General features: G+C 36.3%; 1 protein-coding gene across 2 annotated transcripts in view; it reads left to right on the top strand.

The window, feature by feature from the left end:
• Window positions 1–17,895, top strand: part of CUL3 (cullin 3) — a 58,458-nt gene that overhangs the window by 30,124 nt on the left and 10,439 nt on the right. For both annotated transcript variants that reach the window (XM_074911979.1, XM_074911978.1), the window contains 7 exons: window positions 4,631–4,791; window positions 6,032–6,146; window positions 7,484–7,712; window positions 9,314–9,459; window positions 12,385–12,561; window positions 13,660–13,830; window positions 15,055–15,162. In XM_074911979.1, coding sequence (XP_074768080.1) covers window positions 4,631–4,791; window positions 6,032–6,146; window positions 7,484–7,712; window positions 9,314–9,459; window positions 12,385–12,561; window positions 13,660–13,830; window positions 15,055–15,162 — 1,107 coding nt within the window. The remainder of the gene's footprint in view (window positions 1–4,630; window positions 4,792–6,031; window positions 6,147–7,483; window positions 7,713–9,313; window positions 9,460–12,384; window positions 12,562–13,659; window positions 13,831–15,054; window positions 15,163–17,895) is intronic.

Below are 17,895 nucleotides of genomic sequence, written 5' to 3'. Positions count from 1 at the left end.
TCCCTGTGCTGCTGTTTATCATCCCTGGGAATTGGATTAAGGTTGTCACTTTGTACTGTGTGACACTGGCTTATGGTATGATAAATTACCAGTTGTGGGACTAATCTGGTATTTGTACTCAGCATTGCTCCTGGAACACTCCCCCCAGTTTATGTACTGGGCATGATGCTTTATGGCATGGAATAGCCCTTTGGCTCGTCCTGGCTGTGTCCCCTCCCAGCTTCTTGTGCACCCCTGCCTCCCCTGGCCAGGCACTATGAGAAGCTGAAAAGTCCTTGACTTAGTATAAACACTGCTTAGCAACAACTAAAACATCAGTGTTATCAACACTATTCTCATCCTAAATTGAAAACACAGCACTGTACCAGCTACTAGGAAGAAAATTAGCTTTATTCCAGCTGAAACCAGGACAACTGTATAAACTCAGCCACCAGGCATTGTTAATTGATAGTCTTGTGTTCCACCAGGAGAAGCATATGCAATTATAATATGTTTATAAATAAAGGATAACCCTATCCTTCTCTTATTTTGTAGGCCATCCCAATTACTTACCCATCAGTTTCAGGAAATGTACCTATTGTTACCCAACAAGCCACAGTCTGAAGTCTGTGAAAGTAAAACGTTTAACATCCTCTTGAATTCTGATCTTACTCTCTTAAATTCTTGCTTCAGCCTACTGATTGTACATCTTAAACTAAACTCTGTTTTCCAGCTTACTTTCACCCATTAGCTCTCATGATCTAAGTCAAAAGGAACACCTCTCCAACCCACCTTAATCTTTTTCTTCTGTTTAATTTTGCCACTTCTAAAACAAAAATTAATTCAAAACCATACCTTTCTAAAAAAGGTCTGTTTTGTACAGTGGGGTTTGTGCTTATTATACTTGATTAGAATACTCAGTGTTTGAGGTTTATGGCAGGATTTCATTTTATGTGCAGAACCTCTTCCACAAGACACTTGTAAAGCTTGCCTTATTTTAAAAAGCGTATTGCCTTTTGTGTTGTGGTTGCTGTCTGGTAAAAGTCTTCATGGTTTCAGGTCTGTTGTATGATGTAGTTCTAGTGTGAGGTTTTGCAATGTGGAATTGCACAATAAAGTTAAATAACTTTCTTGAGATATTCGGTTTTCATAATTGAATTTCAGGTTTACGTAGTTCCCCTGTATTTTGGAGTATACATGCGCTAGCTCTTCTCCTTTTGTTTTACATGTTTAGACTACAGTAATGGGTGCCAGAATAGAGGTAATAATCTCTATAAATTCATGACGCTGTCTGCAGCAAGCAGTGAGGTACCAGAGCAGTGAAGTCATGTCCTAAGTAGCGTCTTCACTAAGTCAATCATGAACTAAGACATGTTGAAGTAGTGAAGTAATGTACTGCATTTGGGCATGTCTGAAATTCAGTCTCATGACTGCAGCATAGGTAAGCATACCTACAATAGGTTTTATTTAGCTACTGTAACGGTAGCAGTGGAGGTGTAGTTGTTCAGTCTTCTCTTAAAGCTACGAGTGTGAGTATTCTTGGAATGTCTTAATAGAAACTGGGCTCAACTGGATTCTGTGGTGTCCCTGCTTTACTACTTGCTAAATTTAAAGCAATTTCAGGTATGCAAGCGCAGCAGTCACACCCTGGCTGCGTTATAGGCATATGGGTAGTGCCAGTTAAATACTGTCAGAAGTGAACAATTGCTTTTGCAAATACAGCTGTGTATTTTGCAGAGGGCAGAGCATTCCCTTCCCTTCTCATCTGTGCGGTGCACAAAGCCAGTGTCTTGATTTAGGCCAGCACTGGCAGAGTGGCTATGTGAGTTTTGACCTTGGGGCATATGACTGTCACTGTTCATGACTTACACAAAATGTACTAGGGAGAAGTGTTGTTTTTATTTTCAGAACTAGGATCAAAGACACTTTACTATATATATACACAACAGTGTCTGAAGGCTGCGTCATCCAGGTAGTGCATCCTTGCAGAGGTGGGCAAAATGTGTCTGGTGATATTTTACAGTAGGTAACTTCCTCTTAGTTGAGATCAGAATTATTTTGCAGTGTAAGCAGCACTGTAATTTAATTGCTGTCTGAAACTCCACCCTTGTCTCCTGAGAGTTACTCTTACCTTTAAGCACCTGCTGTTTCTCCCCGTGGGAAGTGATTGCTGTTGAGTAGCATTTAGCCTTGTCAGTCAAACCTGTTCCCAAATGGGCTTCCTATCTCTAAGATTTTTTTTTAGTCTGGGAGAGCTTCCAGTAAACAGTAAAAGTGATCTGTTACCAAGGGGAAGCAGATCAGCAGTATAAGAGACAGTAATACTGCTACTCTAATTTATTTGGGCAGAGTGGTCTGGCTTACTGAAGAGGCATTGCTGTTACACTGAGAAGAGTTTCTAGTGCAGTTACTATTTCATTTCATAATGGCAGTGTTTAGCACTGCCACAACAGAAGCTATGCAGATGAGTCATGACCGTGGCTTTAATCCATTTTGATACCCTGCTGCCTGTGCTTCAGAGGCCTGAATATTCTTTGAAAATAACATTAAGTTGTATATATTATGACACAACTTTTAAGTTTTCTTTCATCTCTTTAAAAGTATATCTTAAACTTGTCTTACATCGCATTTACTTCTGTTCTTTATGCAAGTGTGTAAATAAGTGAGTGAAATAAATAATCCTGTTTCTAAATAACAGAAAAAAGACAGTAACATATTCCAAAGATCTAGACCGCCATGCATCGCTAAACTGACTTCATGAGACCAATTAGTAAAGTTTTTGTTTTGAGGCAGAGCTGAGCTTGCTTTATGAGCCTCAGAGTAGGCATATCTGACTTGCTCCCATCTAAATTAAGTATTGCCTGTCTGAAAGTAGTGAGTGAGAGATCATTCATGAATTGTGGAACCTGATGTTTCATTTTCCTCTGGTCATCAAGTGGTAATCTGTCATATAATTAGTATAGAAATAATTTTGCCATGTAAATTCAGCTGCTAAAATGCCAAAGGGTGTGGTGTCATGTACCTACTGATTTCTTTTCTAATTGTGGAATTTATATAAATTTACCATTTTGAAATTTTTTTTCATAATCTGAAGCATGATTGGATTTTTTTGTTTGTTGCTTTATTTTTAGTTTAGTGTTCTAGGTGTTAGAGTAACTTCACAGTTCAATTCTGACTGTAGTAAAGCAGTTAGATAATTGAAGGAACCTGTGAAGCTAATCTTTATACTCAATTTCAAACATTGACCTTCATCCTTTACAGAATTTGATTTTTAAAAAAATTTTATAGGTATATAAATTCTCAGAAAACCATATTGCAGTCAGTCAGATTTGTGAGTGGGTACAAAACTTAACTTTTTAAATTTCATCATCCTGAGGCTTAAATGGTAGTAAAGGAATATTTTTAGTAACTACCCAAACTATTACATTAGAGGAGTGGATTATGTATGCCCTGACAAAAGTAAAAAAAAAAAAAAAAATTAAAAAAATCATTGCTTGTTTCATAAATAGTTTGTAAAAACTCTCAATTTGTCTGTTCTGCTAAATGGGTCTTACCTGGTGCAGCATTACTGGGTATTAAGTGTTTACACTAATTTTCTGTCTGCTAGGACCTTTAATAACAGTCTTCCCTTTCTAGAGGGTTGATAAATTGGGAGAGAGGAACAGAAAAGAGGCGACAAATTTTTGGAGCATTTCTTTGGGTAGCAGTAAGAAACTCAGGGTGTCTGCTCAGCAATGTCTCTCAAAGTCTGTCAATTCTGTATGATGGTGTTTAGAATATATGGGGTTGGAATACTGTGCTGAGGATCAGCCTTGGTTTGAAACATAGGTAGTACAGGGCTAGTGGATAGTTGAGGAGCTTGATCCTTCCTGTAGACTGAGATTATGTAGGGAGATAAAATTTAAACCCATATTGAAACATAAAAATTATTCTTTCTTCTCTGCCCCCTTTTGGGGGGGGGGATATCTGTAATTAGAATGAAACACAACAAGGTTTCCAGATACTTGCTTAAATTGAATGGAGGTGAATTTGAGGGAGGGTGGGGGTGGTGTATGAAGGGGGGTTCAACAAGAGTCCTATGTACAATTCTGCAGTACCAATCCATAAATGTTTTGATTGTAACTATTCTCATTTTGCCTTTACTTTTTTCTTCTGTTCATCTAATGATGCTATTTCAGGAAGTTTCACTCAATATTGAGGGGGAATTGTCTGCCTGAAAGAAGTGGTGGGAAGATGCAGGGGAGAAAAATTAATTTTTCTTAAAGAACAAAAAGGGATTGATGGAAGGGCTTTGAGTAGATAAGTAAAACCTCTTTCAGGCTGTACCATGGATTTTGTCAGTATTTGGAGATTCCTCTGCCCCCAAACTAAAAAGTGGCAAGGCTGTACATTTGTTCTGGCATGCTTTGGTCATAAACACTGTACTTACACTCTTGAGCAAAGTAGACATTCTGTATAAATGAAGTTTTAGAAAATGGGACTTATTTTCAGTTTAGAGAGTATTCATAATTTCTTCTTAAGAGGAAAAGGAGATACAGTTAATTTGATTATTTCTATACAGTGGAAATATAGTATGACCAATCTCTTGAAATTTTGAATAGCATGGTGTATGGAATTTAAATTTTTATTGCTGTGTATGTCTTGGTTGTAGGACCGTGTGTATGTGCAACAAAATAACGTAGAGAATGTCTACAATTTGGGCTTGATTATTTTTCGAGATCAAGTTGTACGCTATGGCTGTATCAGGGATCACCTGCGGCAAACTCTGCTGGATATGATTGCACGAGAAAGGAAAGGAGAAGTTGTAGACAGGTAAGATGTTTGTAAGTGAGTGTCTTTTGTTGTGAATAATAATTCCTGTCACTTTATAAGAGTGAATCAAGAACATACTCAAATCATTATTTAAAGCTGCATTTCTGATCACAAGTAAAATTTCTTCATAATCTGGGATAACATATTTCTTTGTACATTAAGGTTTAGCATAATGGTAAATGGAAGTTCATTAATTTTTTTTTTATATTTGCCTTGTGTTTTTTATGAAAACTCTTGTTAAATCTCTCTTACTGCCTTGTGCCATTTGATTATAAAGTGCAGTTTTGACAGTTCTCTACCTCTTGCTACACACTATTTCCTCTGTACTGAGAGGCTGTTGCTTTTTTTAAAAAAAAATTTTGAAGTTTTCTATTTTAATTCCATTTCCCTTTCTCATGTTTTGATCCATCTGTTTCCTGGTAGTTCATCTCTGAGCTTTTAAATATGTTCCTTGTGTTCTCCGGTCAGTTTAGTAGATGTGGAGTTTTGCACCACATGCTGTAGATACTGCAGCTGAAGTAACTTCAAATTTGCAAGTTATCATGTGCTTCTCCAGTTACAGAACAGCTGTTCAGTGTGGAGACATGTAAACTCCATGCTACTTTGGCTGCAGTTCTGTGACTGAGATTGCCCAACATGCAGTTTATGAAGAGAAAAATACTCCCTAGCAACAGCTGTGTATTGTCCCCTACTGCCAGAAAGTGGATTTTTTTTTTTTTCCTGGATGCAGTTCCTTTTGTTGTCACATTTCACTGAAGTGTTTCTGTGACTAACCAAATGCTTAACGTATTGATACATTTTCATTTTGTTGTTTTTTTGTCGTTGTTTAAAAAAAAAAATTCCCAGACTTTGCACAGCAACTCCCATCTGTGCTGTTTTGAATTGCTCAATTTCAACCTACATGTGCAGTTTTCAGTTTTCTTTGAAGTAGTATTTTTGGTTATATTCTTTTATGTTGAAATATATTTTTAATAGTTTTCTGAGTTAGTAGAACTTGAGACCTGCTTTCTCTATCATTCTGTTTAAAATACTTAATAAACACTGTCAGCTCCTTAGTTTAGAACAAAACCAATCTTGCTTCCATAATCTTTGAAAATCTGTCATTTACCAAACAGATTTAGGATGGATTTTCTATTATTATATTTAAGTTGATAGTATATTCTGAGTTGTTATTCTGCTGTGTACTCTGTTTTCCAAGCACATAGATTTCTCAAGTTGTTAATAACTTACTTTTTGGCAGAGGCGCAATAAGAAATGCTTGCCAGATGTTAATGATTCTAGGTCTTGAAGGAAGGTCAGTCTATGAAGAAGACTTTGAGGCTCCGTTTTTGGAGATGTCTGCAGAATTTTTTCAGGTAGAGCAATGTTGTAATATCATATTTGGAATGTAGTTATAATTGTCTGGAACTGTGAGAATTGGTGATGCTTTAATTGCTGCTTATTTGATGAGTGTGTCTATCTCTGTTAAATGAAATAAGAAAAAAAATACTAACTTTGCAGGAAAAGTAACATAAATTTTACAGATTTACCATAATTTGAATGTAGTTTTGAGCTATGGGTGCCAATAACATGTAAAGTAATTGTCACGCTAATCTCGTGCCTCCTTTGGGCTATTTCATGCAACTTAGTCTGTCCCTACATTGCAGCCACAGTCTTTTGAAATACCAGTAGCATGAAAGGTAATTCAAACTGTTTCAGGCTGGGAATGGAGAGGGGAGACTACCTGTCAAACTGCCTTTGAGGAAGCTTTGTTTCCTGCATAGTTTCTACATTTGTGAGTTATTTTTTGCAGTAAAATGAACTGAGTCAAGAATTAATTGTATCCAAGTGGCTATCCAGTTGTTGACCAGCCACTGAATAACACAGTTTATTTCCTGAGTCTTTTTGTGAGAGAGTTTCAGGAAAAAGCCAGTTGAGTGGTTGTTGAGTGTAATCATGCTCATCTATTGTTGGAAATTGATAGAAATTGTAAAAGCATGTTAAAAGATACTTAGATAAGATAATTTGTCAGTCTCCCCATTCTTATGCAGGATGGACTGTCTGTCATATCCTCTGACCTCCAGACTTCTTTGAGAATCAGAAGCATATGTTGCACAACTATTTTAAATTCATTGTATTCTGTTTTTCATTGGTGCTACATAAAATTAAGAAAAACAATTGCGTTCATTTAAATTTTGTTTCTTAACTCTACCTTTAAAAAAAAAAAATCTTTCATCCAAAAGACTGTGCTGACCATTATGGATAAAACTAGTTTTACATGAAATAATGAGCTCAGCATTGTCCCTAATGAGAATAAAGAGAACTATTGATCTTCACAACTCATAAATATGCTATAAACTGGTATTTGAAAGGAATTTTTTCCTCTTCTCTATCCCCATCCTTATGTTTGGACCTGTGGCTAAAACTCTAGTTGGTAACTGGAAACTACTAGGTTGGCTTAGGTTTCTTTAGTGTGCAAAGTGCCATGTTCATATTGCATGTACCCTCTTATGTATGTAACACAGTGTAATATAACCTTTATGTTTTGTTAAGCATGTATGTAAATCTTGAGGGTATAATCTCATTTGTTGGATATGCTGGGTTTGATTTGAACTTGCTTGTAAATATTGATCTGAAATAACTAGTAACTAATAACACTTCCTTTTCCGCTTTAAAAAAAAACCTCTAAAGTATTAATTTGTGTTAATCACAGATGGAAAGTCAGAAATTTTTAGCTGAAAACAGTGCTTCTGTATATATAAAGAAAGTAGAAGCTAGAATTAATGAAGAAATAGAACGGGTGATGCATTGTCTGGATAAATCAACAGAAGAACCAATTGTGAAAGTTGTTGAGAGGGAGCTTATTTCCAAGCATATGAAAACTATAGTGGAAATGGAGAACTCTGGTCTAGTTCATATGCTGAAAAATGGGAAGACAGAAGGTAAGACTACATCACAGAAATGCTTATGATACTGCTTATTGTTTTTAAACATAGCATAAGTCAAGCTTAATGTTTATGTTCCTGTGTAATTGAGAAAACACTTTGGTGGCACCAGTTTTTGCAAACATCCAAGAATATTACTTAAAGGCTTTTAGAGGGCTTTTAACATAGATCCCATACATACAACTTGTTTCTGTTTAGTACCAGATACAGGTACATTTTTTGGTAAGCCTTTCTTAAGAGAAGTACAAAGCTATCGTAGTAGTCTTTGTTTTCTGTGAGCCATTTTTAATTTTAATTTCCTCTACTATGTACCTGTCAAAACACATCAAAGTTTTCTGGCCCACAGGCAGCTATTTTAAAAGTGCAACAGTAAATGGCTTATTTAATGGAAGTATTGCAGGACCAGTTCTTGGGGAGAGGGCTTTGTTGCAGGAAAAAAGTTGGCTGTTTTAAAGGATGAGCAGCTAGCTTATCAAAATAGTTGAAAAAGAAGGGCTTGGCTTGTTGTGGTTTTCCCTAATAGAGGTTAATGTGGGACAGAATGATTGAATGAAAAGTACTATGGAAAGAAATAGAACGTAAGTTTCTAAAGCAACATAATGAAGAGAGTGATTGTAATGTCTATATTTATAAATTGGTGCTCATGCTAAAACCATAAGAATGGGGAACAGACTTGCTTGTTAGATTAATGGCCTTTGTTCGTTAAAGCAGCTTCAAAATTACTATGTGGTAGTGACAAAGTGAGCAAATTTCTTAGCTGTAAGGAAAGAGAATTACTGTATTGAAAAGGAAAGTGATGATACTAAACACTTTCTTTAAAACCCAGTTAAGATAGCCTTCAGGCTCAGGGCACAAAAATATTGAATGGTATTCATAAGATACAGGAGTTAGTTTAACTTGTATAGGACTTGGTTTGATTTAGTTAAATACTAGAGAGGAACTATTTGATGCATTGTGAAGATAAGATTTCACATAAATGTACAGGGATGGATTGCTGTTTTGGAAAGCCATGTTAACCTACGCCACTTCTCATGATTTTAGATGGGTGAAACAAAGTAATGTAAAATTTTAATGGCTGACTTTAAGACAAGGATGAATTAAACTCCAATTGTTTCCAGGTTCTGCTTTCAATACAGAAACAAGTGTCTCATTAGTGTTTCCTATTTGCTTTAACTTAGATTTTTCTGATAACTTTTAATACAGTATTTGATTTTTGGGATGATAATCTTGGAAGCTACATTCTTAAATACCACTGGACAACATGCATCTTACTGAAGCTTTAAGTGCACCATCCTTTAGCGCAGCAAGCATCAACTTTTGCTGGCCCCAGGATCAGCCATAATGGATTCCGTGCCATAGACAACCCAGAATAATTAAATACAATCTTTGGTTTTAATTTTGTGGCTGCTGTGGTCAGCATGTTGTCAGGGGTAAAGAAAAAGGGACGTCAGAAGATTCTAGTGCCTGAGCTCTTACGGGATGTTTTTTGTGGCTCAAGTGGCTGAACTTTTACTGTTGTCTTTTGCTAGGAGATGAATGAGTTACAGAAGTATAACAATCAGAGGGTGTCCTGCATAATGTCTTATTCTTGTTTCCAGACCTTGCTTGCATGTACAAGTTGTTTAGCCGTGTGCCAAATGGTCTGAAGACAATGTGCGAGTGCATGAGCTCATACCTGAGAGAGCAAGGCAAAGCACTAGTTTCTGAAGAGGGAGAAGGAAAGAATCCAGTTGACTACATACAGGTAGTAAAATATTTTAACTCTCTTTTCTTCCATCTCTCCCGCATTCCTCAGAGTTAACTACATGATTGATAAGGTAAACCTTAACATTGATTCAAAAGGGATTATTATTAATAAGCTACATTTATATTTTTTTCAAAATGTACATTTTCTGAATTTTTCAGACATGTTTAGAATTAAGTTGCTTGCAAAGTATATGCTTGGTTTTTGTGCTTTTGGTAGCTGCTTTTACTAAACAACATATTCCAGCTAATTATCTAACTGCTGGGAACTTTTTGCATTATCCTAAATGCCTTGAGTGAGTTGTGTGTCTGCTGGCAGTTAGCTTTATAGTGGTTTATATTTTGTTTAATTTTATATAATGTTAGCTATCGGTGTTTGAGACAAAAATCACATGATAGTATTTCATGGCAAAATTAACTGTGACTGAGAGGTGAATGTGTTACAAATCATAACAAATTACTGGCTTCATTCTTGATCTCCCTGAGAAACAGAACACTTCTGCATGTTAAAAGATGTAAGTGTTCTTTCTTGTTCTCCATCTCTCACTAAGAAGTGATGTGTACCATTGATTTATCAAGATCACTAAATATGCTTCAGGAGTGTTTGTCATCTTTTCTCTCCCACTTCTACAGAAGATGGTTTTAAATTTGCACATAAAACCTTCCGAGTTCATTGAACTTTAAGGAAATGTTTCTATAGCTGGAAGATGTTTTATATACTTAATGTGAAAATGTGTGTTCATTAAATGTCAAGGGTTTTTTTTAAATGTGCAGTTGAAGTCCTTTGTCTGGTCTTTATGAGAAACATTTAATGCTGTATGTCTATTATCTCGAGTTTTATTTGAAATCAATAACTTTGTTAGAACTGGTTACTGCTAGAAGAAGCCATTTGAGTATTGAAACATTTTTGATTGGATTATTTATTTTCTGGCAATGCTGAAGCAAATTTCTTGCCAAGCTTGGACAAGTATCACCTCTCCAAGGATTGATAAAAAGAAGAGAGAATGCCTTTTGAAATTTATTAGGTTTAATGATTAAGGGCTGTTAGGTTTTTTGTGGTGGTATGATTTTTTTTTTTTTAAAAAGCACATGATATAAAAATAAGTGTCTGAATTACTTTGAAGTAATTTTCACTCCTTTTAAATCCTGATGGACCTAAAAGAGTATCATAAAAAATTTAACTGAGAGTGGAAAAACTTAATTATAAAGATGCTATTGATGTTTCCTGCTACAAAGGCGAATAGCATAATGAAGCTGAAGAAGACTTACAGCCTTACTGCATGTGCGTTGGCAGAGCTCATCCTCTCAGCCCATCAATGTGTTCCCCAACCATCTCGTGAAGGTGTCCTAGGGAAGGGATTGATGCTTGATTACCACTAAACCCACAGATAGGTTTATCCTCCACTTCCATTGACACGATGGAAGAAGATAAAAATACCTGTGAATTGAGAAACCACCTCACTCTTCTCATCTCAGCCATGTTCATATGACTCTTTCAAGGACTTAAATAGCAATAAGATGACAGACAAGGAAACTACGTTACACCATCAAGAAAAAAACTTCATCATAGTCCAGCACTGCTTCTGCAACATAACCTCACCAAACCCTGAGCATATTTGGTGAGATGATTGCAAAGCATTGCCAGGGGATTAGATTTAAAACTTCTTATAGTAATTTGAAGGGTTGTTGAAATGCTGTTGTAATTTAAGGTACTAACAGTTTCTCCTGTTTAACACCAGGTTGTTCAGATGGTGTACTCCTGGAGAGGAGACATAAACTAACCTTGGTAAACAGAGAGATAGTGGGATTTACTTTGAATTTAAAATTTCTAATACGCGTTAATTAGCCTGTGTAAAGACCATTCCTTTAAGTGAGATGGTGAGTTCCTAAGAAATGTTACTACTTATTTGAGTAATTCTTGAATGGCTTCTTTAAGTAACCACATATAAATAACTTCTTAAGAAACAGAGGACTTGAAGATCATTTTACCTGAACTGGTTTTGTGGGCACTTGTTAACCATGATACATTTAACGCCCTAGTAAAATTTTCTTCCCCCCTTCCATGAATGCTGTCTTAGTTATGTCTAAGCCCTGTGCATATCATATACTTAGCGAGGTGCTCAGGTGATTTTTTTAAGATGCTTCCCCTTCCTGCACTCAGTTGTTTTAACTCTGGGTGAAGATGGTGCAAACTCTAAAAAATGATAAGAATCTGATGATTTAGCTCAGAGGAAGTGGTTCAGTTCAAGCCTGTGAACTTCATGCTGTGGTAATTGGCGAGCTAATGTTTGTATCTAACTTTAATATGTTCATAGTTATTCTTGAAGATCACGAAGAAACATGCAACTAAATAATGCCGAACGTGTCCTTGGATTGAAATTAGGGGGGGGGGGGGGAACCCTCTAAAAAAAAACCCAACAGATTGCCCGTTGTTGCAGCATGTTTTCTTTGCAAATTTGTTTAGTACCTCTAGGGATGAAGTTACTGGGGGCTTAGCCTCATCCTTCCCATATCCTGTATTTATGATGGTGACTTTGTCAATGTTATTTGAAATAGAAAAGGCTTAACAAGTACAACAGATATCTCCTTTAAGTTGTGGATTTAATTATACAGTAAATCAACCTGTTAAACAAGCGTGATTAAAAAAAATTTCTTAATCTGAGTAGCCTAGTACAACAAACTGCACCAGTATTTGACACCAACATTTTAGCCAGTTTATCTGAAAATTGCTTCTCTAAGAGATTTACAGCAGCTATAGATATTTTAAAATGGGAATGGAGTTTCAGATGCTTTCTAATAATGCCAGACAGAGAGAGCTTTGCAGAATCTCTGACTGTAGATGTGATCTTCTCTGACTTCATCTATTATTACTGTTTTACAGCTTACAGTCTCGAATCATGAAAATGTTTTTGCTTTTTTTTTAAAGGGTTTACTGGATTTGAAGAGTAGGTTTGACCGTTTTCTTCAAGAATCTTTCAATAATGATCGACTCTTCAAACAGACTATCGCGGGTGACTTTGAGTACTTCCTCAACCTCAACTCTAGGTCTCCAGAGTACCTCTCATTATTTATTGATGATAAGCTGAAAAAGGGAGTCAAAGGAGTAAGTATAAATTAAATTAAAAGGTCACACTCTTTGCTGTGTTACCTTAGATGAAATTAAACTGTTACTTCCTAAATATTATTTTTATATTAAGATAAATGGCAATATTGCCTTTAAAAAGGTATATGTAACACATCTGAGCTCATAACCCTTTATATCTAAACTTACAGAAATGTAAGGCACAAGAAGATCTCAAGATGTTGTGTGGCTTGTCCCCCATCTCTGAAGCAGTATACCTGGATTAATTCTGATATATACCTATCCCCTCAAAAAAAAAAAAAAAAAAAAAAAATCTAGTAGTTTCTGCAGTTCTGTTCCTGCAGAGCCTTTCATTTCCTTAATTATATTTATAGTTTGGCAGACGTTCTCAATATCTAATAACTTCTTTCGAAAATTAACTCACTTGGGTAGAGAAAACAGTTTGTCTTCTTTTTACTGTTTTTACATATCAGAGGACTGTTACCATATCTGATTCTTCTTGCTTAAGTACAGCTGTTTCCTTCAGTCTTACCTCATAGCTTCTTTCATGAAATTTTTTGAGGTGCAGTACCCAGAAGTGGACAGGATGGTTCAGCTGAGTCTTCAGCATCTCTGAATAAAGCTGAAATTATTGCATGCATCTTATACTTTAGGAATCAAATAGTAAATTCTATTTATTTATAGAATAAGTAATCATTTCATTTGTTGAAGCACTAGACAGGCTTTGCAAAACAAGTCCTAACACTTAAAAGCTTTCATTCCAAGCTAACTTTTCAAAACCCCTGATACTGTTTTCCATCTGTGCTTTTTTTTTAAAAAAAAAAAAACCACATAAAAATGTATCCAGGAACTTTTTCTATGTTTATGCAGGCATTGTACCCATCCATTGTCTCCCTTTCCCCTCAAGATTGCTTTTTCCTCCATCTATTTCTTTCTCCACTCTATTGAGTTTGTGCACTGTTCTTCTGGTTTAATCGTTCACATGTTGGACCAGTTTTGTTGGCTTCTTTAATAGGCTACAGTTAGACCATATGCTTGCTATGAATCACTTCCAAGTATTTAGGTCGTATAAGACACTTGTGCTGGAAGGTTAAAACCAGCAAATTATTTATTTTACAGCTAACAGAGCAAGAAGTAGAAACTATATTGGATAAGGCAATGGTTTTATTTAGGTTTATGCAAGAGAAAGATGTTTTTGAACGCTATTACAAGCAGCACTTGGCAAGAAGACTTCTCACAAACAAGAGTGTTTCAGATGACTCTGAGAAAAATATGATATCTAAATTAAAGGTAAGACAGTATCTGCATACTTTTTACTTCATTTTTTTCATAAACAAGGTTTCTTGTTTTATCTATATATTCCTTATGTAACATACATCCTGATTGCTGTTAAATACTAATTTGATTTTTAAAGCCCCAACAGAAAATATGAAAGGCTTTTCTGACTTATTTTCTGGAAATAAAAGGAAGGAAATACTGGAAAGCACTTGTGTTGAGACAGTGATCTAGAACAGAAAACTAATTTATTTCAAAATTTGTTAAGACTTGTCAAATAAGCTCAACTCCTGTGATCTAGTGACTGGATTTAAAGACAAGATGGTGTTTTATCCTATACTTTCTGTTACTCACAGTAGAATTTTTTTATTGAATGCATTGTTGGTGGTTTTTTAGTTCCATGTGCAGACTGGTGATAATGCTCAATTCCTTTTTGATTCAATAGTTATTAGAGATAGATTGGAAAAAAAAAATTATCTTTGTATCGGTGTCAGGAAAGAAGTTTTCCTTAGTTGGTTCAGATGTCTCCAAATTATCAGTGTTAATTCCTTCCCAGTTACCTCTCCACCTCTTCTAGCCTGGTGATTTAGAAGGCCCAGGGCATACGTTTCCAAGATGAATTGGTGGACCAGAACTGCCTCCTTTTCTTACAGTTTTGCACCATGATTAGGATGCTGAAGCTAACACGCTTGCGTTAACCATGTGTGTTAAAGTATGTGTTGGAAATAGGCATGAAGTCCTCTATGTGCAACTGTAATGCCTATGTTTGTGTACAGGTGTGTATATATGCATATGTCCCCAATTCTCAAAAGATCTAGTAATCTCACTTGGTAATCTACAGTAAACCTTTAAAGTTGCACTCTCAGGACAACAGGGTTTTATTCTGACACAAAGTTTATTTCTCTTTACTGTATCATGCTAAAAAGCAGGTGAAAGTGTATGCCTTGATCTGATAAGCTCTTACAGGTTTATTTTTTTAAAAAAGATGAGCTAGGAAGCTTAAAGGAAATGAAAAATACAGTAATGGAGAAAAGAGAAGGAAAGAAAGTTTTGGTATGTGTAGGGCAAACCCTTATATGAAATAGGAGGTTCTAAAGGTAATGCAAATGGGAATCCCAGTAACCAAATGTACAGAAATATCGTTTTTACGAGATTTATAAACTAACTCTTAGTCTTGCAGTTCACCAGAAGCTCTGTTTTCATCGTGCTGGCACAACAAGTTATTTTGTGTATTTTTAGACTGAATGTGGATGTCAGTTCACATCTAAACTGGAAGGAATGTTCAGGGACATGAGCATCTCAAACACGACAATGGACGAGTTCAGGCAGCATCTTCAGGCAACTGGGGTAAGAGTGTGGGGGTCTGTGTCCTTGTACTTCAGCGCAAACCTTAGACCTTTATCAAGAATTTGTTAGCATATGTGTGTGGAAAGGATTTTGTTAGCATGCTCAAATCATACTACTTCTTCTGTGTTTCTCTCATCCACACTTTGTTTGTATTTCACGAAGTGCAAGAGTCAGTTCTAAGCTTGATCCACAGCTTGTGTAGTGCCAGTTCCAGTCCATAAAATCCCGTTTCAACTCCTGCGTACCCGCGTTCTGCGGGAAGGGGACGGTTCCCCCGCGCCCGGGCCCGGAGCCCGCTCAGCGCCGCGGCGCCCGCTAGGGGGCGCCCGCTGCCCACCTTCCCCCCAGCTGTGCCGGCCCCCCCAGCTGTGCCGGCTGCCTTCCCCCCACCGCTGGGACCGGCTGCCTGCTCTTATGTGCACAGAAACAGTGTCACCAGCACAGTCCTCCCTTTCTCACTCTGTAAAGGTAATCTTTGTTGTGACCCATGTTTTATGCTAACAGCAGGAAAAATATTGCATGCTGCAGGGTTTTGACAAACGTACCATATCACGTTTAACTTCCCTGAGGCAGTTAATGCCTTTACTAAAAGCAGAACTAACATTTTACTTAAATTGCCAAATATGGACTTAATTGTTCAATCAGGAAGTGTTACAACTTGTTGTAACAGCGACCCCTGGAATATTGCGTAATGGAGAGATCTCTTCTATTTTGAGATATCAGTTTGCTTGCTCTAAACACTTTTTTTCTATACTCATACTCACTAGGGCATAATAAACAACCAGGTAGTTCCCTGTCTGCAGGTAAGTCAACCACGTTTGAATCAGTTTTGGAAATCTGAATGCCAGGAATATCTGTGTGGATATTCTCTGTATAGTGTCACTGGTTGTGCAAGGTGATCTGAAATCTTTGCTATCTTGAAGCAGTCACAGCTGAAATCTTTCTCATAAGCATACTGTGAATCATCATGAGTGAAAGAATGGTATGTTCTCACAGTGGATACAGAAAAGGTTATAGAGAATATGGATCGATATAAAGGTGTTTGTGGACAAGCAGCTTTACTACCCCTTTTTTTCTTTGGAGGTTAATCATGTTTTCTTTATAGAATGCTTGAAATACTAATTTCAAGAAAAACTTGTTAGAGCATTTGTAGTTCTTAGGTAGCAGACCAAACTTGTACAAGGGTTTTTTTTCTTTAAGGATTCATGTACTTTACGTGACAGTTTTACATTAATTGAGTTAACAAATGATTTCTCCATATTCTTTTTAACTGTTTACAGCTAAGAAGATGAATTAAAAATGTTAACAAATGTTCTGCTAGGCCTTATTTGAAACTTAATCATTTTCTTGGCAAGGCACCAGCAGTTCACCTGATGGTTACCTTTTGTCAGCCTAATCATAGCCTTTTAATGAAATTTCTGGAGTGCTTATTTATGATGGAAGTGTATGTTTTTCTATTAGTGTCAGTAATATTTGAGAGGAAATATAAACAGGAAGATTTTGGGGGTTTTATGTTACACTTAACTTTCTGGTGATACTGTGTTTTATATGAAATAGTCCGTTCTCTCCTTTTTAAACAATTTGTCTACACTGAATATGTATGGGGCCCCTAGAGGAGTCAGGCATCTGTGCTTCTCTAAATAATCCTACCTGCAGAGTCTCCTGCTGGATCCTATATCCTGAAATACAGGTAGAGCCAAGGACTGCATAGATAATCAGTTTGCTATCAATATGTGGAACGCTCAGCAGTAGGGAAAGTCCAAGATAATAGATTACAACTAATTTCTGCAACTACGATTTTTAAACTTAAGTGTGTTGGAGTTTTGTGGAGGTTAGATCACTTCAAGGCACTTTGCATTAGTTCACACCATTTTTATGCTGAATGGACATCTTGTAAAATAAAGTGCTTCCAAAACTTTTTCAAGTTGCCAACTATGCAGTGTTCTGTGTAATGTATGATGTGAGGCATTCTAAGTTAATGTTGTCTTCTGGTCTGACTAAGACCAAAAAAATTCAGGAAAAGGTTGCCATTTCAACTAAGACATTTCAGTTGGAAATGAAGATATTTTCTATATCTTTCTGTCTGCATTGATGGCCTTTCCCTGCACCTTGGCTGGAGGGAGAAAACTGTTGAAACTTTTTTTTTTTAAGGTGATTCACAGATTAACTAGTCTCCTGTATCTAAATGGCTGTTTGAATTTCTCTTGTGAGCCTCATGACATTGGTGATATGAAATTAGAAGCATGGCAGTAATGCTGCCTACAGAATAACCTTTATATGGGTATTTAAGTGCTTTTGCAAATTGTTCCTCTTAAACCTTAAAAATTCAGTCAAAGGGATTTCTGTGTGAGTAGCCTGTCACCGGTCTGTCTAGAATTTTCAGAAGTTTCCTAGGTACAAGTTTGTTGATACACGCAGAGGCATTCAACACGCAATACAATAGTTCTTCCATAGTGCTTGGAAATGCTACTTTGCTATTTAATAGTGGAAGTTTCTGAGTTAGTATGATGGTTTTAGGCTTTCTAAAAATATAATGTGCTCTATTTCTATGTAGTACGTTTATGTTTTTTCTTTTTCATAATGTGTGTGCTTTGAAGATACTAGTTATACCTCCTAGAGCTGAAAGTAGTCAATTTTAAATTTAGTAATATTTAGCTTAGTTGAGCTGATCCTCATTATACCTAATGAGGATTATGCCTTGCTGGTAGCCAGATGTTTATCACAACTATCAGT

Source organism: Athene noctua, chromosome 8 (assembly GCF_965140245.1).
Source record: "Athene noctua chromosome 8, bAthNoc1.hap1.1, whole genome shotgun sequence".
NCBI lineage: Eukaryota > Metazoa > Chordata > Aves > Strigiformes > Strigidae > Athene > Athene noctua.
Note: the sequence above shows the minus strand (reverse complement) of the source record. Positions and strands in the feature narration are given on the sequence as shown.